The 24,342-nt window shown below is 38.6% G+C and overlaps 1 protein-coding gene across 3 annotated transcripts; it reads right to left on the bottom strand.

Annotated features, from left to right (window-relative positions):
• Positions 1–4,992: 4,992 nt before the first annotated feature.
• On the bottom strand, positions 4,993–22,473 carry LOC121946588 (6-phosphofructo-2-kinase/fructose-2,6-bisphosphatase 2-like). 3 transcript variants are annotated; one of them, XM_042491224.1, is made up of 17 exons: positions 22,386–22,472; positions 20,479–20,658; positions 18,135–18,260; positions 17,511–17,607; positions 16,381–16,447; positions 16,214–16,288; positions 16,055–16,111; positions 15,837–15,961; positions 14,497–14,704; positions 13,688–13,834; positions 13,494–13,598; positions 13,226–13,355; positions 10,468–10,530; positions 10,320–10,384; positions 8,150–8,350; positions 7,421–7,490; positions 4,993–7,333 (listed from the first exon to the last, which is right to left on the bottom strand). In XM_042491224.1, exons 2-16 carry the CDS (start codon positions 20,567–20,569, stop codon positions 7,437–7,439), a joined length of 1,611 nt encoding a protein of 536 aa, XP_042347158.1. In that variant the 5' UTR covers positions 20,570–20,658; positions 22,386–22,472; the 3' UTR covers positions 4,993–7,333; positions 7,421–7,436. The 3 variants fall into 3 exon arrangements, with proteins under 3 accessions (XP_042347158.1, XP_042347157.1, XP_042347156.1); XM_042491223.1 differs by having other exon boundaries at positions 4,993–7,490; positions 20,479–20,661; positions 22,386–22,473; XM_042491222.1 differs by having other exon boundaries at positions 4,993–7,490.
• Between the last annotated feature and the right edge of the window lie 1,869 nt (positions 22,474–24,342).

Genomic DNA, 24,342 nt, shown 5'->3' with positions numbered 1-24,342 from the left:
CAAAGCAACTTGCAGATTAAATTCTTAAAACACAACTGATTATTTGACCCTTTCCTTTGTCTCCCTGATGACTCACTTTGCTGCCTATAAAAGCAAATCACATTCATTTAAAGCTTCATTTTAAACACTCGAACGAGCAAAGCAGAAATAACTCCTAATTCAGACCATAGCAGGCCAAACGGAGACCTGTGTGTGGGCACGTCTGTGTTTATACAGGACTCTGGAGAGACTCAGTGATGAAGACTGTGTGTCTGTGTTGGATCAATTAGATGAAATCTGACAGCAGTCAAAGAGGCGGCGTGAGTTGCGTCTTTTGGGTACAAAAATAGTGGCAGTACAATAACTGTATCATCAATTGACATAAAAATAAAAATCATGTGCTCATGATGTCAAATAATTTGTAAATATAACTCCATATTACTATAAACACATGATTCACAAATCTAGACTTCACTCACTTCACGTTTTTTGAGCTGTGGGGGTGTTAGGGTGTCTGGATCTTTAGGGTAATAAAGGCAACTCCCAGTGAGCTCACACACGCACAAGCACACACAGACGTTTTTTTAGTTTTTTTTTACTGTCTATTTTGTGGAATAGTAAACAACTCTTTGGAGGTCCAGTGATGGCTTCCAAATATTTTTCCACTGTGGTGGACAGTAGCATGAAAGGTCTTAGGAGTAGGATTTAGTGGCATTAAGCAACTAAAACTTCTCCTGTGTGCCAAGTGTGTAGGAGAACTACGATGACCAATGAAAAAACTCGAAATGCCCTATCAAGAGAGTTTGGTTTATCTGTCCTGAGCTACCGAACAACATGGCGGACTCCTTGGACGAGGAACCGCTCCTTATGTAGATATAAATGGACAATGCTCAGCCATCATCGTTCCTGTGCCTAAAAAGTCTGCTGTGTCTAGTTTTAATGACTACCGCCTTGTGGCTCTCAAAGTGCTTTGAGAAACTGGTTCTCCAGCACATCAAAGACAACATCCCTGCCAGCCTGGACCCTCAGCAGTACGCTTTCAGAACCAACAGATCCACAGAGGACGCCATATCTACAGCTCTTCACTCAGTCTTCACTCACCTGGAGAATAAGAACAGCTACATCAGGATGCTGTTTGTTGACTTCAGCTCAGCATTCAACACAATCTCTCCCATGAAGCTGAATGGAAAACATAACACTCTGGGTTTCAGTACAACGTTCTGCAACTGATACTAGACTTCCTCACATGCAGACCCCAGAGAGTTCGGATTGGCAGTCACACCTCCTCTACATTAGTGCTCAACAGCGGAGCCCCCCAGGGCTGTGTGCTTAGCCCCCTCCTGTTCACACTGTACACCAAACTGCACTCCCAGACATCAGGAGAACTCTACTGTGAAGTTTGACACCACCATCATTGGGATCAGGAGGGACTGCTGCTATTTTATCTACAGAGTTTGTGTGGAATGACGTTGACCTAGGTGAATTTACATCGTCTGAATATCTTGCTTTTGAGCTCAAATCAGAATGATCAGGGCTTATCATTACACTGTAAAGGCCATCAGGGTATTCATCCTTGTTTGTACAAGATTATTCTTAGAGCTGATCTCGCTTTGTGTCACTAGATATGATAGATTAATCCTGAATGGAGACCTGAATGTTCATGTCAACAAAAAGAATGACTCCAAAGCAGTGGAGCTCATGAACTTACTGGACTCAACCTGTAAGAGATGCCACTCATCAGCATGGTAGCATTATTAGTAATAACAAGCGGGTTAAAGATTGATAGATGGCCAAGCTGAAGTTAAGTTCTGTAATATTATGAAATCATTTGAGTCAGTCAGCTATGGCTGCCCTTAAAATGACACGGTTGAAGTTTTCAGCAATAACTTGTCATCTGCTTTAACTACTGTTGCTCCTCTGAAAGTTAAAAAGAGGTCAGCTGACAAAATTTCCCCATGGTTAAACAGTAACAATGTAAATAAGGCCAAGACAATCTGTCGAGCAGCAGTAAGGAAATGGAGGAAAATTCGGCTCAGTTTACTGTAATATATAAAAGGAAGCCATAACTGCCTACAACAAAGCAATACGTCTGACAAGACAAGATTACTTTTTCAAGATTTATTATTACAGAGAATGCTGGAAAATCTCGAATATTATCATCCGCTATTGACCAGCTCCTCAACGCTGCCCCAACTCCACCACAGTTCTCTGCATCAGACTGTGAAGAACTTGCATTGTTCTTCAATAACAAAATAACTTCCATTAGAGCCAGCATTACTGCTGATGTAATCACAGATGACCTCAGCAAACCCTGTAAAACAGATGTAACCATGGGAAAATTCCCCTGTATCACACCACAGGATCTTTGCAAGACTGTCACTGAGTGTAACTCCACCTCATGTACTGACCCAGTGCCAACAGTGTTTGAATCGAAGAGGGTTTTCAATAGTGTTTCAAGTCACGTCCTGAAGATTAGAAATACGTCTCTACAAACAGGCGTCCTTCCAGATGCCTTCATGACAGCTGATGTAAAACCCTCACAACCTAGACAGTAACGCACTAACAAATTAAAGGCCGGTATCCAACCTCCCCTTTATTAGTAAGATACTTGAAAAGGTAGTTTCAGTACAAATAAACTTCTTTCTTTGAGAAAATAGTATCCTGGAGGAATTTCAGTCAGGCTTTGGAACATACCACAGCATTGAAACTGCTCTTACAAAAACGTGACGTCGGACTAACTTCTGATCAAAGTAAGGTCTCTATCCTCGTCCTCCTAGACCTGAGTGCACCCTTTGATATGACTGACCATGACATCTTAATCAATCGTCTTGAAAACATGGTTGGTCTCACTGAGTGTGTGTTAAACTGGTTTAAACAAACATTAAAGGGAGACACTTTTCCCATTTTTCTTCATTTAGGAGTTGCACAAGGGAGCTGCTTCAGTCCACTACTGTTCTCCTCATACATGCTGCCACTTGGTGACATAATTAGACAGCAAAATGTTTTCTTTCATAGTAATGCAGATGACACACAGTTGTACATCTCTGCTGAACCAAATGATGCTGCAGCTATGAACTCCATCACTACCTGCCTGCCGGCAATAAATAAGTGGATGAGCACTGACTCCTTAAAGTTACACGAGGACAAAACTGAGATCGTACTAGTCGACCGTAAAACAAAAAGAGAAATGCTGTTGAATAATCTGGGAAACCTGACTCCCTGGATAAAATCTGAGATCACAAATCCTGGTGTTATCCTCAATTCAGATTTGAGCTTTCAGTCCGACATTAACAAAACATCTTTCTTCCACCTTAGAAACATAGCTAAGGTACGGCCATTTATAAACCAAAAAGATGCAGAAAAACGGATTCATGCCTTTATTTCAAGCCAACTCGATTACTGTGACGCACTTTTTACTGGGTTACCGAAAAAATCCTCTGAGAGACTACAGCTGATCCAAACCAAGAGGAGAGAGCACATTACTCCGGTTTTAATTGTTCTGCACTGGCGTCCTGTATCATTAAGAATGGATTTTAAGGTCCTTCTCCTCACATACAAAGCCCTTAATGGGCTAGGACCAAGTTACATCGCAAACTCTCTTGTCCCTCATCTGCAGCTGGTTTATTGCAGGGTCCCAAAAACAGCAAAAAGAAAACTGGGGATGCAGTGTTTGTCTGTTACGACCCAAAGACCTGGAACACACTGCCAATAAAACTAAAAACTTATCTCTTCACTTTAGCCTTCAACTAGCTCTGATTCAGCTGCTTTGCTTTCTGCTTTGCCCTTGTGTACTGCTGCAAATCTTTAAGATGCTGTATTTTCCTTGATTTTCTGCATCTTACACACTGTATTTTTATGCTTATTTTATTAATAATGTCAGTGGGTTATATTTTATTCATTTCATCTTCCATTTTATGTTATGCATTTTGTGCACTAAATTCATATCCTTGTTTTTTCTTACTTTTACTAGTATTATCAATTGCATTTCATCCATTTGAAGATGCATTCTATGTATTCTATTCAGATTTTATTTTATTTTTACATGATGGTTTTATTATGTATTTTTGTCTCTTATGTGTTTTGATGTGAAGCACTTAGTGCATTTAATTTCTTTCTTGTAAAGCATGTTAGGCTGCATTTCTTGTACGAAAGGTGCTTTGCAAATAAAGTTTATTATTATTATCGTCATTGGCCGTATTACAAACAGCGATGAGAGTTCATACTGGGAGGAATTGATTGTTGATTTTAGAAAGAAGGAGGCAAAGACACACTCCTGTCTACATCAGTGGAGCTGAGGTGGAGCAGGTGAACAGCTACAGGTTCCTTTGAATTACCATCACTGAGAACATATCTTGGTCATCACACATCACCACCCAGGTTAAAAAAGCACAGAAAAGGCTTGACTTCCTACAGAAACTTATGAAGGCTAAATTCCAGAGCAAGATCCTGGTTAACTTCTACAGTGGAGCAGTCGAAAGCACACTGACTGGAAACATCACAAACTGGCATTGTTCGTGCACGGCGGGTGATTAAAACGGCCCAGAACATCACTGGTTCCCATCTACAGAGCATCAGTGACCTCGGTGAAGTGGGGTGTCTGCACAGAGCCCAAAGGATACCGAAAGACAGCAGCCAACCGAGCCGAAGTCTGTTCACCCTGCTGCCATCTGGAAAAATATACAGAAGTATCTGCTGCAGAACCACCAGACTACAGAGCAGCTTCTTTCCCCAGGCTGTGAGACTCCTCAACTCCTCTTTCGACACCAAAAAGATGTAGCAGGATTTAGGGTCACCTTAAAATTTCATTTCTTCTTAAACCACGTTTAAGAAAAATGACAATTAAATCTACCTTGTACCTTGTAACAAAATACAGAACAAAGCTTAGTTTCAGGTGATTATACACTGATGAAATCATGAATATTATACACCCCTATCGCTAATAGATACCCCTAAATCCTACACACTGGACCTTTAAATAGTCTGGGGGAAAAAAACAAAAGTCAATGTAAAAACTGTGTTTAAATCAAATTTAATAAATGAAACATGTAAGACACAGTGTGCAATAACATCAAAGCTCTTTTTAAGACATCCAAATACATTGCTAATCCTTTAATTCAGGTAAAACAGACTTTTGCATATCATACCATGTATTTTAAATACTTCAGATTCCAACTTTCACAGTCTCGCAGTCCTTTGAATAAAGGCACTTTTCCAAAGATTGATTAACTGCTGATGTCAAATCAAAGTCACATGAATAGATGCTGTCCATGTGTTTACTACAGTATGTAGCTAATAATTGCAATATTATTGTGTTAACAATATTTTTGTGTCAGAATAATGTATCAGGAGCACGCGACTGATTTGCTTATCCGTACGCAGAAATTAAAATGCAGAAAACTCATGAGCACTTTGTGTTTAAAATATTTGCATCGCTTCGAGTTTCGGCTTGACATTATCACTCACAGTAGACAGCTGAGAATATTAAAGCTGTTATTTGATTATAAGGCAGAACACACAGGTAGGTATCACTGAACAAAACAACAGTCGCAGAAGGAAAAAGCACAGTGCTTTTTATGAGGCGAGACAAAACAGTTTGTTACTTTTTTACAGCTCGTGACCACCCACTGCAAGCTTAAAATGCTTTAAATGACACTTCACAATAAGATCATTACAACAACTTGTCGGAACAACTAAGAAAAGGAATGTTTAAAAAGGTAACTTAAAGGGGACTTATTGTGCATTTTCAGGGCCATGTTTGTACTTTGGGATTTTACTACAACATTTTTACACATTTAAATGTTGAAAAAACACAATTTTCTTCATACTGTCTGTGCTGGATCACCTGTATTCACTCAGTTTGAAACGCTTTGTTTTGGCACCTGTCTTTTTTAAGCCCCCCTCCCAAAAAATAACAAACAGGTCAGCTCTGATTGGTCTGTGTTTACATCCTGGCCTCTCTGCCTCTTCACTGCAGCTGGGTGAATAACTGTAACTGAGTAAAGCGGCATTTTCTACCACCCCCCAAAAAAAACACAAATAAAGACAGCACGTCATTACAAGTAACAGTGTGCTTGCAGCAGGGTAAAGACTGTGATAGAGAATAGCAGCAGTTTCTACGACAAAAAATCCCCATTAAAAAATCCTAAACACAACCAGACATGTTCCAGCAGGAATATGATTCAAAATCAGGGAGAAATTTACAACACCGGGAACCAAGATTGCATGTTTTCTGTTCTTTTCTTTTCCTTGAGCATGTCGCTACATGTAGCAGTGTAGGTGAGGTAATTAAAACAAACATCAGAGGTAGCGTGCCTGGAGCAAATGACCATATGTTGTCATTTCATTTTCATGAATGTTGTCATTTCTAATTTATCTTTTAACTTATCTTTTTATTCTGTCTTGATCCTGCTTACTGTTATTATTATCATACTTTATCATACTGCCTTCATGTTATTGCTTTATTTTTCTGACATGTTTCCGCCTTTAAGCTCCTGTTTAATTCTGCCTTAACTCTTGTATGGCCTTTGTTCGACGTTATTGACTAACTTTAATTGCTTTATTAGCTCTGGGGTTTTTTGCCTTGGCTTTGCTTTGTTTGTAAAAGTACCTTGTAAACTGTGTTTTCAAAGGTGCTATATAAATAAACCTATTATTATTATTAATAATTAAGAAATCAGTTGCAAACTGATGTCAGCTTATCTCAATGTAAAACGTGTTGAAAACAAGAGTATTCTCAACAGTCTAAAACTACACGATTTTGCACACAGGGATGACTTTTACATACGTTTACCTTACTATTTAAAACTTTGGCCAGTTTAATATGAACATCCAACGTTGTAACATTATATATACATGACAGAAAGTAAGAAAAAGCAGAATAAGTCCCCTTTAATGAAAGAATCTAATAAGAAACAAAGGCTGTTCATGGCTTCCTTCAAGAGAGGCACTCTCTTACACTAAAACTAAAGGTAGTAGCTTCCATTGAGGTATACAATTCACAATCAACATGTTCTAATACAGCATAATAAGACCGTAGACTACAGTGTGTGGAGTGTGCTAGGTACTAATGGACGGGTTTTCAGTGTATCTTTTTACTACAGATCTCTAGATTATTTTATATCTGAGCTGGATCGCAGCATCGATATGAAGGCTCCTGTGCAAAGGCATTCAGTTCTTGTTTGTGCACACTCACTATCACGCACATAATCTATCAAACACACAGCGAAGAGGTAACACACACAAGGTTACACACATATGGTGTGTAATGCAGCACTTAAGAATGTAATGGCTGAAGCTGGTGGGTATTTAACAGCTGCTCCTAAGAACTGGTGATAACATCCGTGTGGAGAAAAGCCTGCGATACACGGCAAAACAAAATATGTGAGATGTTTGAGGTGGAGGCTGCAGATGTTCCACATGTTAGACAATTGGCTGAAAGTACCTCTTTACGGGCTTCCTTAGTTCCGAACACAGTCGTCTGTGTCTGCTGCGCTGAAGCCGTTCAGAGAGTCCTGCAAGGGAGACGGCGTTAAGAAAAACAGTCAACCAAAAGAGGAATGAGAGGTTTGTTTTCACTGGCACTGACCCGACTTGAGCTAATATTAAAATTTGTAGACACCAGCATGAATGAAACACTCCCTTTGTGCCTTTTCCCAGCTTTTAAACTTCAGATAATTTAAGAGAGGTCACTAAGTGAGCAACAACACGCGCAGAAATCACATCCAAGAGGCTTGTGAAAGCACCCCTGTTTGTCGTAAACACCTACTCGCTGTAAAACAAGCAAAGACATCTCTGAGATTTTGAACAAACAGCAGAAAAATGTTAGTGTCGAAAATATAGCTGAATACGTCAATTGATAGAAAAAGTTAAATATTTCAAATAGAGTGTAATAAAGAAACAATAACTTCCAATCAGATAATAAAATACATCAAAGCTTCATATTAAAGTAATTTACTGCCTTTTGTCATTTTTGGAGGTCCATGTGAATAAACAATATTTCGTTAACTAAATTAATTTGGCCTTTAAATTTAGGTTTTTAATTATATATACAACTTGACATATGAGCATCACAATGGCTGTCAGACAGTCTCCTCTTCATCCCGTTTACTTATTTCTCTATTTGCAACATGTTTGAACCTGTATTATATACAGTAATACTCTTGATGCTGACCTCGTTCTGCTGCAGCTCTGCCCCCTCGGACGCCTCAGAGAACTGCATGCTGGGTAAAGTGGGTGCCTGGGACATGCGGGCCTGTGGAGGGTTACCCACGCTGTAAAGACGAGGTCGTTTAATCTGGTCCTGGCTGGACAGCGGAGTGAAACTGTTTCTTCGGAAGAAAGCTGGTGGCACGACATCTGCTCTGACTTTACTCTGGAACAGACGCACGAGGTGGGATCATTAACATGGATTTCTTTTTAAATTATAGCAGTTAAACCTCTTTTACTGAAGGTGTGAAATCACCGAGCCCCATTAAGTGACTGTGAGAGGACGAAGAAAGAAAAACAACCACTGAGACAAACAGCTATAAATACAAAGGCCATTGTCATGTTGGTCTGAGCAGACAGGATATTTCTCACTCCATTTCACAAGAGGTTTTTTCAGTAAATGTGTTTATGTGTTAACACCCACTCTGTCTGGGACTCTTGGTTTTATCACTCATCAGGGCAAATTCTAAAACCAGGGATAAAGATATAGAGCTGGCGGATTAGGAAATACAGACAAAAGGCATCATATCTGTCACTGGGATTCACAGATTAAAAAACAGATAGATTTTCTGTGCAACATTTCAAGCCAGCTAACTAGTCAACATAAATTTGCTAAGCAGAAGCTGACTGTTGGGGAGTGGTGTTTGTAAAGCCCCGGGCCAGATGTGTAAACAACGTGTGTGTACAAAAAACATGCATGCACGCCTCTTCCCACACATAAACTGGTATAAACTGGTAAACAGATCTTCTGTTGGTGCATACTTTAGTCAGTGCTTGTTTCTGGAGAGTGTTGAGGGTGATATGATCAGGTGGATATGGATTCTTATAATAGTTACAAACATTGATTTAGGTTGTGTCACTGATGTCTTTTTTTTTTTTTTACAATCTACACACAAATCAAGAAAATACCATTGCAAAAGCAGTTATTAACTTAATTTTGAAAATATTCAACTGCTATTTTTTTTATCTTTATTTACATTAGAGGTATTATTTTCTTTCCCTGTTTTTAAGTTTTTCACCGTGTCCTTTACTGTGAGGGATCTGTCCCCTTAGCTTTGGGATAAAGACCACAACGCCCATTGCTCAAGTCAGGAGGACCGCTGTTGAATCTTTCACTCATTTCCTATCCTCACACTCTCTATTGTCCAGGGCTGTGTATTGTCAAAAATCAGGTGATACGGTTCATATCATGATACAGGAATTACAAATTAATATATTGCGATACTGTAAGCAAGGTCATATATTGGGATTTTTTTAAAATCTAATTTTAGGAAAACCACAGTCATAAAGAGCACACCACCGTATGCATAAATCTGGTAACAAAAAAGTTTTAACAGGGGTTTAAGCACAACATAAAAAGAACCACAAATCTTTGCATGTGGACTAATTAAAAATTGATGCAGTGTTTTTAAGAATTGTAACAGTATGACAATACATGATAATGCAATGCTCGAGTGTATTGCTATTTTCTCACACCCTCACTACCGTCAATAAAAAAGGTATAAAAGTGGCCAAAAACACTTTAAAAAAATCATCCTTCATTATGAGGCACAAATCTCTTTCTGTATAAGCTCTACTGACAGATGGAGCAGGTCGAGATATAGCTATACGCACAAAGGTGATTAAATCTGAAGTTATAGTTTGACATTTTGGAAAATACAATTATTAGCTTTCTTGCTGAATGTTTACAGGATCGATATCGCTCTCTTATCTGTCTGTTAAATATAAAGATACATAAAGACTTGAAACAGCTGGCCTGGCTCTGTCTAAATCTGCCTACACACACCTAATAAAAGGGGATTTCTTAAACAGAACTAAGTGCACAAACATCCTCAAATATGTGATGAAAAAAATCAGTGTGCATATTTTAACTGTGAATCTCCACAGTGTTTTATGTATCCTGCTTGAGAAAAGATTATATCTGGCTCCTGAAGAAGCAGCAGTGTGTAATTTGGCTTTGATTTCTTAAATATAGTCGTGGTCAGAGAGCATTTTTTCCAGCCATGACCTTAGAGGGAACTGCAGGCTGCATGCACTGGACACGTGCACACACTGAACTGTGGGTGGACGGTGTGACTTCAGACAAATCTCACAGCACGTTCATGACAGATCAGAATTAAAGGTCACAAGCTTACTAATGGTCTGTCCCTGTGAGTGTTGACAGCCTTCACCTTCAGATCAAACATGTCCACTTTACAACCTAGAAGAAGCAGACAGGAGAAAAGTACGTCACATCAGATCAGAGGGCGGTTTGGTCGATTAATGAACAGTGAAGTGACTTACCATACGCAACGGGGGTGAGTTTTAGGACAGTGTGCAGAGGACACTTCAAGTAGGGAAGATCATCTGCGCCAACAAACATAAAAAACATTTTAGACTTTCAGAGCTGTTTTTATATCCAGTCATGTTTGTGTTTTTTCCCTCACGTTTGGAACGTTACATGGCGCTGTGTGGAGACCGTCACTGCAGCGCTACATGTCCCATGTGGGGGTGCAGTGGGATGAAATGCCAGTTGGAGCTGCACCCACACTGTTTTGGCTTCTGCAGTCATCAAACTGTGGTCGAGACTTTGTGACCGCTTCCTGTGCTGACTGACGAAACCCTCCGCCTGCCCACGCCCAATTACGGATTTGACTTTGAGCTGCGTTTTCCACTTTAACCACACAGTCGTTATTCATGTTTATTATTTTTCACAATGTACCCGTTTATACACATTTATACATATGCTTCATTCAATACGTGTAAATGCGACCTTGACATGTTGGCTCCTATAACCTACCTGGTTTTGTTTTAAACATGAGTACACATTTCTCCATTTCTGTCATAGGATGTTACAGGATTTGCTTCATTAATGAGCTTGATGACTGATCTTCAGCAGATGGAGGGCTATGATGGATCAAGACCATGACGAGCCTTAAAATTGAGAAACTGATTCACTTTCAGTGGATCACTTAAAAGAACAGAACAGAATCTAGTTTCCCTTTATTGAATATGTCGAGAATCTGTCCATCCAGCATCTTTTTATTTGGAGCGCCATGTTGTTGTTGTTGTTTTTTTCTAAATGTATTTACATTTGCATACTTGTTTTCTCTGCACTATGACAGGCTTGTTCTCTCATTAAAATATAGGAATGGACTTTGTTACTCTCAACATGGTGAGTTGTCTGTGTTGCAATTTTTTAACTTTTCTTTTCTGTGTCATTGCTTTTATTTGTGCATTGCTGTATGATTTAATTATAAAAAAACACAAAAAAGAAGAGAAACAGTGGCCATAAATAAGTTAAAAAAAATGAAATAAATCTGTTATCAACATCTGCATCAAAGAGTCACAATTTCTGTCACTTGACTTTTAAAGCTTCAAACACATTTTTATGACATAAAATGCTGTTAGTCCTGTATGTATGAATGAGTTCATGAATCAATGCCTGATAATCGTCGCTGCCACATGTTAATGAATCATTTTACACCTAACTTTAAGCAAGAGTGGAGTATGAATAAAATGATACATCTCGTCGTCCCTTCACCTGGTCATATGTGGCTGATATTCAAGTCACAGTTTTAAAGTTCAACATTTGAGTAATCTGTAAACAAGATTATTTGTCGTAAAACAAGTTCTCTAGGCTCAAATGCTTCAAGGTCATACTTTGCATCAACAGCATTTGAAGGACACAGTGTCAGCCTGGAATTCATTTTTCCTAAAATAATTGTTCCCTACTATCCTCAGCTAAACTTGGCCAGAAACATTTACAGCCATGACTGTGTTTGTCACAAAATGTTTGTTATTCACTGTAACTACCTACCAGTAAATCGCTACTGCTATTAGTTATCTAATAGCTGAGAGAGCTATTTTGAACAGGTCCCGGCCTGGAGCTTTGGGTGGAGTGACACAATGGGCCATACAACACCCAGTAACACCAAATGACGCCTGTAAAATACCAAAATGCAACCAGCGAGTTTGATTTGCACACCTCCCCTTGGCAACACTCACATTTCATTGCTACTCACATCTCAAATTCACAAGGTCAAAAAAAATGCCTAAATGTTGTAGTGCTGCTTATGTTTTTCACACACCAACGAAACAGAGATATTATACTTGTTTTATAATAATAATAAAGTGCCAATCACCCATCACAGCTGCGCTTTGCTAAGTGTTTTACTGATCATCTGCGAATTGGAGTGAAGCATTTCATATTTAGTCAACCTTGAATTGTGCATGCAAATGCTTTTCTGTCTCATTAAGGCTCTTGAACTTTGGTCTTCAGGTGATGCTGAATATCTCTTCAGTGTCTCTTTAGAAGCATCCCCAAAAACATTTAGTTTAGCTGCAGTTTGACGCTGACTCAAGGGAACAATACATGGCCTTGAATTACTTCATTAAGCCGTTTACTTAAAGCATTGTTAATCGTTTAGTTTAGTTAGTTTTGACTCAATGTTTATGTTTAAAATATGTCTTAATAATGTGAGGCTTAGGCTTAGTCCATATGAACTAATGTATATTTGAAACCGAAGCTTTTTCTATGTGTTTTGTCCTTTTTTACACAAGCAAACTTGGTTTCAGGTCCCTTAAACTGGTCTTTTTGTAAAATTCCTTACGGGTGAAGATTTTTTTTTTCAGAAACTCAGTTTTAAGTTATGATGTGTGGACGGAGAAATAAGATTTTTGGCTTGAGACATCAAAAGTGTTGTGTGCAATTGTGCAATAATGACTTGATCGAGATATTGCCTCTCTAACATTTCCAAGGGGACTTTTCTAATGTAAACACACACGGTAACTCTTCCACGATATTTAGGAACAGAGGCTTCAGAATGCACAACCGAGGTCACTGTCATTGTGTAGCTTTGGGTTATATCACCGACTGTTGTTCTGGCATGCTTCCGGCAGCACTTCAATTGTGTTTTTGTGTATTCATTTGACCAGAAGGTTTTTAAAAACAGTGCTTGTGCGGACAGAAGGAGGTAAAATCCTGTTTGCAAATTACCCATGGACATGTGAACTGGCCCTTTGTCTCGGGATGTGTCACGTTTCTGTTTGTGGATCTAACCTGCACTCTTGTCCAGGAAATAGGCGAGCAAGCAGCGCATGACGGCCTGATGACAGATGACCAGCACGTTGCCCTGCCGCTCCAGCTCCATGATGACGGGCTCCAGCCGCTGAACCAGGTCCTGGTAGGACTAGATCAACAGGTACATGAAATCAAACCTGGTTTTGTTCAGTTTTATTCAGTTTTTGTTGAAAAGAATTCTCTTGTTTATTATTTTCTGTATAACAGACCCAAATTTGTCAGCTGGAAGAAAAAGAAAATCTTCTACCTCTCCTCCAGGGTAGCGGTAATGGTACTTGTCCTGATCCCTCATGGCAAACTCGTCTGGGAATTTTTCCTCAATCATTTCATAGGACATTTCTTCACACACTCCCTGAAACACAAAGTAATAAAAACACTCAAAATACACACTCTCACAGTGTGTGTGTGTGTGTCTCTTCGGTTACACATCAGGGGACATACAGCATCTATTTCATTCAGGATCTTCCACTGCTCGTAGGGAACTCCCAGCTCCTCTGCCGTCTGAATGGTGCGTCTCAGCTGGCTCGTCCAAACTTTCAGGTCTGACAGACGGTGCTCTTTCACAAAACCCTTCAGAGCTGCTGAAAACTGACAAAGAGAAAATATGAAAGAGAGATTTATGCTACAGAACTGACACGTAAACACAAAAACAGAAGGTACGCAGTGGATGAACAAGAGAAATCTTCTTAAAATGGCTCTAGATCTGTTGGATTTCATTCCTGTTGTCTAACTGGATTTATGCTATAAAGTGTGTTTACAGCGTCTTACTTGAACTTGCAAAGTCATTTGAAAGTTGTAAAAGCTTGTTGAGTTGTACTAGACATTATACTAAAAGGACCAGTTCCACATTTTGCAGCGTTTCGAAAACTTAACGCAAGTGAGTTTTAGCATTTTGAATTGTTTTATACCACTCAGAAATGCAATTAAAGACTAATTTTAATTTAAAATTAATTTGCTAAATTATATTTATATATTAAAAAAAAGATGTCGCCAATTACTTTGAAATGTTACAATGCAACATCGGAAGTGTGGAAATTGAGGAAACATATAGATAAAACAGCTAACCAGGTTAGCTGTTTCCTCCTTTTCCCAGTCTTCATACTGAGCTAAGCTAGCTGGCAGTAACTTTATATTTAAAAAGGACAAATATGAGAGTGATATCAAATAAGTGCATTTCTTAAAATGTCAAATACTCCTGTGACACTTTTGAAGACACTGAAATATACGAGTGAGATGCTTAGTTAAAGCACCTGTTTGCCTCTCTCTGACAGTTCAGAGTCGCCCCCGATGCGTCCCTCCACGTTGTGATGGCTCTCTCCGTGCCGACAGAGGTAGATGGAGTGGGAGTGTACGTGGATGTTCATGAGGTAGTACACTATTTTACTCTGGATGTAGTCCTGCACCCTGTTGACCAAGAAACTACAGCCGACGTTGATGACCTGGATGAAGGACAGGTTCCTGTCAGAGTGAAAGGAGGACAACAGAAAGTGAAACACACACTGTAACTGAAGACACTGAGAAGTGACTCAAGGGCATAAAAGGGATATCTTGTACTTTTGATGAAGTCTAAATATTCTGATATTTCATCTAACACACACGTCTGTGTCAGCAGCTCATTAACAAACACAAGGTGCAATAAGATTAACAGCTGTTCCTCCTCTACAAAAAAAACGTTCATGGGGCGTCAGTGGATCCCCATGTACAGAGGCTGAGTCCTTGCTGCAGCAGTCGCGGGTACGACTCCCGCCCCGGCCCTTTTGCTGCATGTTGTCCCCTCTCTCTTCCCCTTTCACACATATACTCTTTCCTATCAAGTAAAGGCGAAAAAAGCTCCAAAAAACAAAAAAAACAACAATAAAACAAACATTCATAGTATAAAGTATGTGGGCCTCTTAGGTTACTTTATGTATTTACTACAGCTACTCTCTTTAGAACGCCATCTCGTAGGTTTTATATCTAAATGTGCTCAAGAATGCACATAAATAAAATGTCAAAAGAAAATGCACACTTTCAATTACAGAAAATAACTATCTGTTTACCTTGGTTAACCAATTTACCTTTCTTTACTTTTACCTGTAGTTTTACACCTGTTTATATCTTTGTATAAATACATGATACTTATTTATTACTTCTAATTGCGCCTGTACATTTGCTACATCTGTGTTTACATTACAAGATATTCATTCTGCAATAACTGTCTACCAAATACACATATGCATTATTAATATATTATATATATCATCCCTATATCTTAACTTCTGGACTATTTCATGTCTTTAATTTCCATTGTTGCATTGTTAGAGGGAGCCTGACATCTAAGATTTCTGTTGCGAGCGACTGCTTCTCTGTAAGTGTTGTGCAAAAGACAACTTGAAACTTTAACCTGTGGATCACAAATGAGCTCCTGTTTCCACCTGCTGGACAGTTTCTGTAAGTACATGTTCTATCCAACACCTCATAATCTACAAGACCAACACAACATGAGGAAAAGGAGCTTAACTGACTTCTGGTGTTACTAAGTATTAAACAGTGTCGAGGCCAAAAGTGAAGAAATGCAAATCACAGCATCCTTAACAAAATCACAGCTTACTTGTCATGTTCGTCCGGATCTAAAGGTTGGTACGTCACTTTGTAACACTCTATTCTCTTCAGAAAATCCTCCATGACACTTTCTCTGTCCCTCTCAGGGTAATCAGGGCTGGACACCTTCACATCCTTTGTAAAAGAGACATTTGTGGACATTATTCACCCTGCCATCTTCACAACTCAAGGACAAAACTGTACATGTAACTTAAAAGCATAATTTACCAGGATATTTGTAGCAATGACATCTGGATCGTCACATATGGATTCAACAAAAAACACCTAACAAAAGAGGTTATCGTTAGAAATTCACGATGCTTGTGAAAACGTGCTTCCCATGCAGTGATTGAGCTAAAACAAAATCATTTTCAGTGAAACTCTGACCTTGTAAGAATTTTCCTTTGCAAAATTAAGGATGAGTTCCCTCCTCTCTCTGGTGGTGTTGGTGGCATCAAAGACCTGACAGACAACTCAAGATAATCAGATCAAATTACAATCAATATCTATTCACAGCGCTAAAAGATGCACTATTCAGTTTTTGGTGTCCTTACAGCAATCTGGCCTCCTTCTTCATTCAGATAGGCCTTGACATCCTGCAGTGCCACCAGAGCACACTGTCTGAGGAAACATGGAGGGAGAGTGTGTTCAGGAAATCAAAATCGCATTTAAAAGTATCTCTAAAGGCGTGCTATGCAGGATCTTCAAAAAAATAAATAAATAATCCCTCACAGTCATTTATGAGCCATTAGCGCTGTGCAGCAGTGTGTCTGTATCTGCGGAGAACCTGCCCTCTACCTGGATTTTCTTAGTGTTTTGGCGTAATCGGGATGTTTCCGGGCATCAATCAACCTATGAGCCTGTTGGCACCTGGTATTAGCATGCATTTCTGTGAACACAAGTGGACAGCTGACACACTTTGCTGTTCACACCTCTGCTGTTCATCAGGCGTCTCCTGCTGACCACATGCGCTTCAGCTAAATTCACACAAAGCTCAGCAATGTGGCACCTTCCTGCAGGGCTGTATGGAGGTGTGGGTGTTTATTTGTGCTTTACAACATAAATGTCATGAAAAAAAAAGAAAATTATGTTTTATTTTTCTGATCCACTGCTTTGGCGCCTTTCTATGGTGGCGGTTGGGGTTGAAAGAGCACAATGCTTAATCAAAAATGACTGTCTGGACTTATTTGTATTTTGTTTTAATGGTTTGGATTTTAATTATTTCATGTAATGGTTTTTATCCTTGAAACATATATGGGGTGAGTGTTTCTTTTGTCTGTGCGTGGTGCTCGCTGAAACAAATTCCAATCAACTACGTCAATATGGCAATGAAGTATTGAATCTTGAATCTTAATGCTGCTCCTTCTCTTCACTCTTTAGCTCACTTGACCTCCGCTGCTCTCTCATTCTCACTGAGCAGAGGAGGAGGGGGGGGCAGTCTGAATGTTGTTTTTACAAACAATAAGCAACTAACCCTGCACAGTATGCCTTTAAGACATAACGTGCTGTAATAAGCAGTCGCCTCATTTGTTAAACAAACATCATGCAGTCAAAAAAGAGCATTAATAATAATTTTGCATTGAGTAATAATCAAAGTGCATCAAGTTACACATGCAAAGGGTCAAATGTGGGGACAGGAGTAAATCTGCTTCACCAAAAGAGGTCAACATAAAGAGAAACTTACTTTCTAATTTGCATTGCTTCTTTATTGTCATGTCTGAAGAAGTCATAGGACTTGTATGACTGCACCGCTTCTCTTCTATAAACTCCGAGGTTAAACACTGCAGGGGAACCACGAGACGGAGAGTCAGAGACAGACATGTGAAAGCAGTGAAGGAAGTACTGTATGTGCTCTGTAGAGGCTGCAGCCTCCATGTTAACGGAGGCTGCCAAACCAGTTCTGCCGCGTTCCATTTAGGTGAAAACATAAGAGCGAAACCACAAACAGAGCCTGCTGATCGAGTGGTGACATAAATAACTACCAGTTAAAACAGCATTGCCTTAAGCACAAGATTTTAGTAATATCTCTGAATGCCATAAATGTCTTCATAGAAAGAACAATTAATCACGGTGTCACCCTGATTTAAACCACCCCCAGTGACACATCTGCACCGGAAACAACAGTTTCCCTTCCAGGAATAACAAACTTTCATTCAACAGTCAGCCTGATATTTCACAGAGCTCACAGATGCACTGAACTCAGTCTGAACCTGTTTTTTTATTTTTTTTATTGGCTGCATATTCTGAGCAAAGATCAAATGTTGCGTAAAACTAAGGCATGCTTCTTGCAACTTGCTTCGGTACTGACCCTTAGTTGGCACTCCAATCCAGTTGAGGTAGCGCGTCAGCTTCTTGGACATGTAGGTTTTCCCTCTAGCAGGCAACCCAATCATCACTATCACAGTTGGAGAGTTGGTCATGTAGGAGGCCCAAGCTGCACACACACAAAACAACCACGCATACACATAAACACAACCAGGGATTTCAGTTATAAACATGCAAGAATATTTCATGACCTACATCCCCTTCACAAACTGTCACGTCAATACTTTTCCCACAACGTGGCCATTTGTGTATCAGATTACTGGTGATTGTTGTTTTCCTCACATGCCTCCACAGTGAACAAAGGATGACAAAAACTGGCACAGTCTTGATGAATAAATGTAAACAGGGACTGCGTTTCGGGTGTCCTTTAGCTCATTTGGTAGAGCATCGCCCCATGTATGAAGGTTATGTCCTTTGCTGCATGTCTCCTCTCTCTCTCTCTCTCTCTCTCTCTCTCTGTCTGTCTCTTCCCCTTTACACTCAACCTGTGATACGTATAAAGTCAAAATCCAAAAAAATGATTTAAAAAAAATATTTTATTTTTTCATCATTTTATTAACCACCCCCCTTTTCTTTTTTCCGACCTTTTTACTTGTACATTCTATTTTATTTTATTTTTTTATTTATCTACTTATTTAATTTCTTTATTTATTTATCTACTTATTTAATTCCTTTCTTTATTTATCTACTTATTTATTTTCCCTTTTTACATGATTGAAAGCTCTTCATGTTCAGTTGGTTGGGAATTTTGTTCTTGTAAGTTCACATAAACCAATAAAAAGAGAATAACAAACAACAGCAACAACAAAAAGATGCGGGCAGTGTTTAACAAAAGCAAAACTATATCAACGCATCTGTTGACAAACTCTCACACATCTCGTTCAGTATAATCCAACCTTTAGTTATTCAGTCACATGCTCAGTACTTCCCAAACATATTCATTTTCGCTAAAACCTTACTATTTAAAACTTTTCTGCAGTTTCACGCACGTACCAGAGGCCAGCAGGGGAGGCGTGTGTGTTTGAGCTCTACACAGGAATGCACAAGCATAGTTCAAATGCTTGTGCTTGCCCCGGCACGCTACCAGTATGTTAAAGTTTTGGAAATTGCAGGGTTTTAGCAAAAATGCATGTGTTTGGGAAGTACTGAGCATACGACTGGATAAATGAGACTTGGATTATACCGCAGGAGTTGTGTGAGAATTTGTAAATGGATATTCTGATTTAGTTTGCTGTTGTTAAAAATGGACCCCTTTTAGCCCAATTCATGCAGAATTTTTGTCCGTTTTTGGATTCTTTGTTAACCGTAGAGGCATGCGAGAGAAAAGTTGTCTTCACAAATTCAATGTAACACAGGATGATCAAATGATATGCAATAATAATCATTTTGCAGGTGAAGTATTCCTTTAAATGTTAAAAAATTAGACTCACTTTTACTGCAAACCTTCCCCTAACATGTCCTGTTTGTAATAAAAGTTCAGATATAATTACGGTACACACAAATGTACAGTATACACTGACAACAGAGAGAGGGAGGCCTGTGAAAGAATACAATGTCACCCCTGCATTGTTCATCTACCAGCTGGTTAACATTTAGATTAACATTTCCGTCATACCACCGTCATCTCTCCACTGCTGGTTAATGTTTCTCAAAATCCTGCTGCTTAGCAACCCACTTCAGTAACCCACCGTACTCTTGTCTGCTGGGACATGAAATATAACAGATTTTTTTTTCTCAGTTTCCTTTCAGTATCCAAAGATCATCCTCAGCTCGCGGAAAACAAATCTATCAAAACAAAGACGTGGCGAAACGAGACTTGACTCCTGATTCTACCAGCAGATGTCTGGGAGTTTCTGTAGGCAGGTTTCTGTGCAAGACATTTTTGGATGGAAGCATTTTAGGTCAAACTTACACTCCTGATTAAAGTTTCCTCAAAATCTGACTGTGAAATCAAGAATAAGCTAAACTCAGTGACATTTTTTTGGTGGCTGTCACTGAATGTTGACCTTTTATCATTGCACTATTACTGTGCTTCAAAACAGTACACTGCTGTTGTACCTGCCTCTACAAATACACCCACACACTCTATGCATACCAAAAATGACAGAGGGTGTGTCAAAGTTGGCATTTAATAATGCTTGCTGAAACCTTATCACCTTCCTTTACTCATGGTCAACAGAGTAAGAAATACGGTACAATTTACATCAGACTGTTACCATTATATTAAGTAATGTGACAGTTTCAGTGCGTCAAGAGTTACGACAGAACAGATTTCACTCAGATAATGAGTCGACATTTCACACATGGTGAAAAAACAAACCACTCACAGCACTTCTTCTCATTGGCCCTGAGGTCCGTCCTTTTGGCCTCTGCTGAGCCGTCTGCAGCAGCTGCAGGTCTCTGCTGTCTGGCAGCCATGACACGTCTGATCTGTATCCTGCGCTCCTGTCTCGGCTGGTCTGGGGACTGTGAGCTCTGGTCACTGGCGAGATGAGGTCAGCATGTCTCTGCTGAGGACATTGCTGTGTCATATTAAAAGCTGCCTGATGATACAGCCGGTCAATATACTGTCGTACTGTTATATGTTTTAGGATGCTGAAGACAGACGTACAGAAATCTTTGTAGGTAACTTGCCGAGATACAGTTATTGGAAATTTTATAAGATAGCTATGAACTACCAGTGCTTTAATCATTACGAAATTATTAGGATTGGGGGTGAAAAATCAATATAGCACATGTGAGATTTTTGCATGGTCATACTAAATCGACATACAGACAATGTAATGTTTTTTTCTATTGCATAAATAATTAAAATGACAAATTATACAAATTAAACTTTCAGTAGCGTACTTGATAAATATAAAAAATAATATATAATTATATATATATATATATATATATATATATATATATAATAAAATATAATAAAATCAATTGCTTTTTTTCAGTCCACAGCACAGTTCTCTGCTATACAATTACTGAAGTGAGATGAAGAGAATGAAAACAGATGTTGGCATTTTGAGGACATAATTAGCAGTTGAGGAAAAGTCATAAAGAGCAATATATGTTATTGAAATGTAGGCAGCATATTGCAACATGTTTAAAATCACATTAATTGTATCGTAACTTAAGTATTGTGATAATATTGTATCATGGGGCCTCACCTACAAATTAAACAAATAGTTACTCTACAGACGATACAAGTCCAGCACTGTTTGATATCAAAGTATTTGTTAGTGACGGCTTTGAGATTATGAGGAACTGTTTGCTGTTAAGGGCTGCAACCAATTATTAATATTTTAAATAACTATTACTTTGTTTTCTATTTTCTAGCTTCTCGCTTAGCTGATAAACACTTTGAAACCTGGATCAGCATCACTTTCTTAGTATTCAGTATTTAAACCTTTGAACACTGAGCAAACTGGTGTAATTTCTTTCCAAAAAAATTCCTTCAAATAGCATAAAATTAGGAAAAATACCAGAGAACTTTATTTCTAATTATTAAAGTTATATATTTAAAAATATTTTACAGAATTACAGATTTTTTGTTTGTTTGTAGTTTTTTTGTGCATGCTAATTTCAGGTCATTGTCTTTCTTGCTAATTTCTGGGTCATTTCTTCTAATTGCCTTCTTCTTGTGACTTGAAATTTAACCAGTTTGCCCTAGTTTGAGCCATAAAATGTCAGAGTAAAAAGGGAGAATACCTATCACAATTTCGGGATGACATTTGTCTGACCTACATTCCCAAAACAAAATATTCCTTTAAAACCATATATGACAAAGAAATCCAGCAAATAGCTGGATCCAGTGAATTATCATCATCTTTTACCTATCGTGTCATCTGTGATTGCTGTAGGCTGTGGCTAACATGTGGAGATCTGTCAGAGTATTTAGTCATTATTTTTATTTTATTTCTCTCCTAGTTGTAGCCTAAGCTCATGACTCATTCACAAATACACTTTCCTCCTGCTCTTACACTATCAGAGGTATAATTAGAGATGCTTAGCTCGGGTACAAACCACAATTACCGCGCTAATAAAGAGTAATAAGTAAGTGTATCAGTGTGTCATCCTGTCACACTGACGGTACGTTAACACTGAGCCTAACGTTTAACGGTTAGCCCGCAAACTTCATCACTTCTGCTTTTACGCAAAAAGTACCGTTTAAAGTGTTTGGAAAAAATAAAACGTTGAAGCTTAGCGGGGGTGAAAGCCATGAAATGTCATAATTTACCTCACAAATCTGCAGGTGCCGAGTGATATTTGGTTTTCGTCTTTGTTACGGAGCCGCTGCCGTCATTTGACTCCATCTGCCGCCGCAGAGACTCCGCTTCTTCTCGGATGTTTTAGCTCCTCCTCCTACCGGTGTCTGCCGGAAGTTCATCGCGGTCAACCTAATAGCTTCCGGTGCTGTTTTCCAAAATTAAATATCTTAAACCCAACATCTCTTCGGATGTTTTGTGTCTTATAAACAACCAAAAAAATAACCTTTTGGGTAAGCTTAATACTTTAATGATGATAATAAGGACAACGATAATAATAAAAATTAAAAATATAATAAATGACATGATAATAGCAATAATAAAAATAAATTAATAAATAAATATGTAGATGAGCAAATAAGTTAAGTGACAGTGAAAAAATGAATAACTATGTTTAAAATAATAAAAAGATAAAGAAACTAGTAATAATACTACTACTACTACTACTACTACTACTAATAATAATAATAATAATAATAATAATAATAATAATAATAATTAATATATATTATTATTATTATTATATTATTATTATTATCATTTGACATTTTGACCTTTGGTGGAAGTATTGAGATATTTTACTTTTGTAAAATAGCAATGCCATCATCACCTTCAGGGTTATGTTTAATCTAAGGAAGAGGCCGTTTCTGTTTGACAAAAACTGCTGGTGAGACTTTGAAACGTTTTTACATGAGAGATCTTCTCTTAATAATGTTGTCCAGGCTCAAACATGAAGCTGCATCTGCAGGACTCTTCTGAGACCTTATTTGCCCAGGTGTACTAAAACTCTTCAGTCAATATTATAATCTATGTACTTAGCACGTCAATCTCTTGTAATTACAACAAGTAACACTTAACTTTTCCTTTTTTTCTTTCTCAGTATTATTTCTTATTCTTGTTGCGTGTGTCTTTCTTCCTTATGTATCTGTTATAATTGTGTGTATATCTATTGGTATTATCACTGTCGTCCTCAATATTGTCACTAAAATTAGTTTGCTATTATGTTAGGGTACAGTTTACTGTTCATGTTTGATTAAGTTTTTATTGTCCCTTATCTCTGTATGGGAGGAAATTGAAAACTAAATAAATATATTGTATAAAAAAAAAAAAAAAAAAGTAGCAATACCACACAATAAAAATAATCCATCACAAGTAAAAGTATTGCATGCAATATTTTTTTTATGTACATATGTATTATTAGCAAGTGTTATTGTATAGGCTATATTTTTGGATTATTGTTACTGATTAATTAACACACACACACACACCACACACACACACACACACACACACACACACACACACACACACACACACACACACACACACACACACAGGGCAGCACGGTGGCTTTGTGGTTAGCACTGTTGCCTCACAGCAAGAGGGTCCCTGGTTCGAATCCCGGTTTTACGGGGTTCGGTCCGGGCGGGGGCCCTTCTGTGTGGAGTTTGCATGTTCTCCCCGTGTCCGCGTGGGTTCTCTCCGGGGTCTCCGGCTTCCTCCCACAGTCCAAAGACATGCAGCTCAGGTTAATTGATGACTCTAAAATTGCCCTTAGGTGTGACTGTGAGTGTGTCTGGTTGTTCGTCTATGTGTCGGCCCTGCGATAGTCTGGCGAACTGTCCAGGGTGTACCCCGCCTTCCGCCCGATGACAGCTGGGATTGGCTCCAGCCCCCCCATTAATTAACACACACACACACACACACACACACACACACACACACACACACACACCATTCTACTATTTTTTAAGGTGGTGATCATTTTATAACAGTTGTATATATTATTGTATTCTCTTCTATAAGATGATTATGTTTTACATGTAAACTCATAATTTAGAAAGTAACTAGTAACTAAAGCTGTGAGATAAATATAGTGACATGAAAACATTTAGTGAAGTAGCAGTTTTAAGTAGAATTAAATAGACA

This window comes from Plectropomus leopardus, chromosome 8 (genome assembly GCF_008729295.1).
Source record: "Plectropomus leopardus isolate mb chromosome 8, YSFRI_Pleo_2.0, whole genome shotgun sequence".
Taxonomy (NCBI): domain Eukaryota; kingdom Metazoa; phylum Chordata; class Actinopteri; order Perciformes; family Serranidae; genus Plectropomus; species Plectropomus leopardus.
The sequence above is the reverse complement of the archived record's forward strand: the minus strand, read 5'-3'. Positions and strand labels throughout refer to the sequence as shown.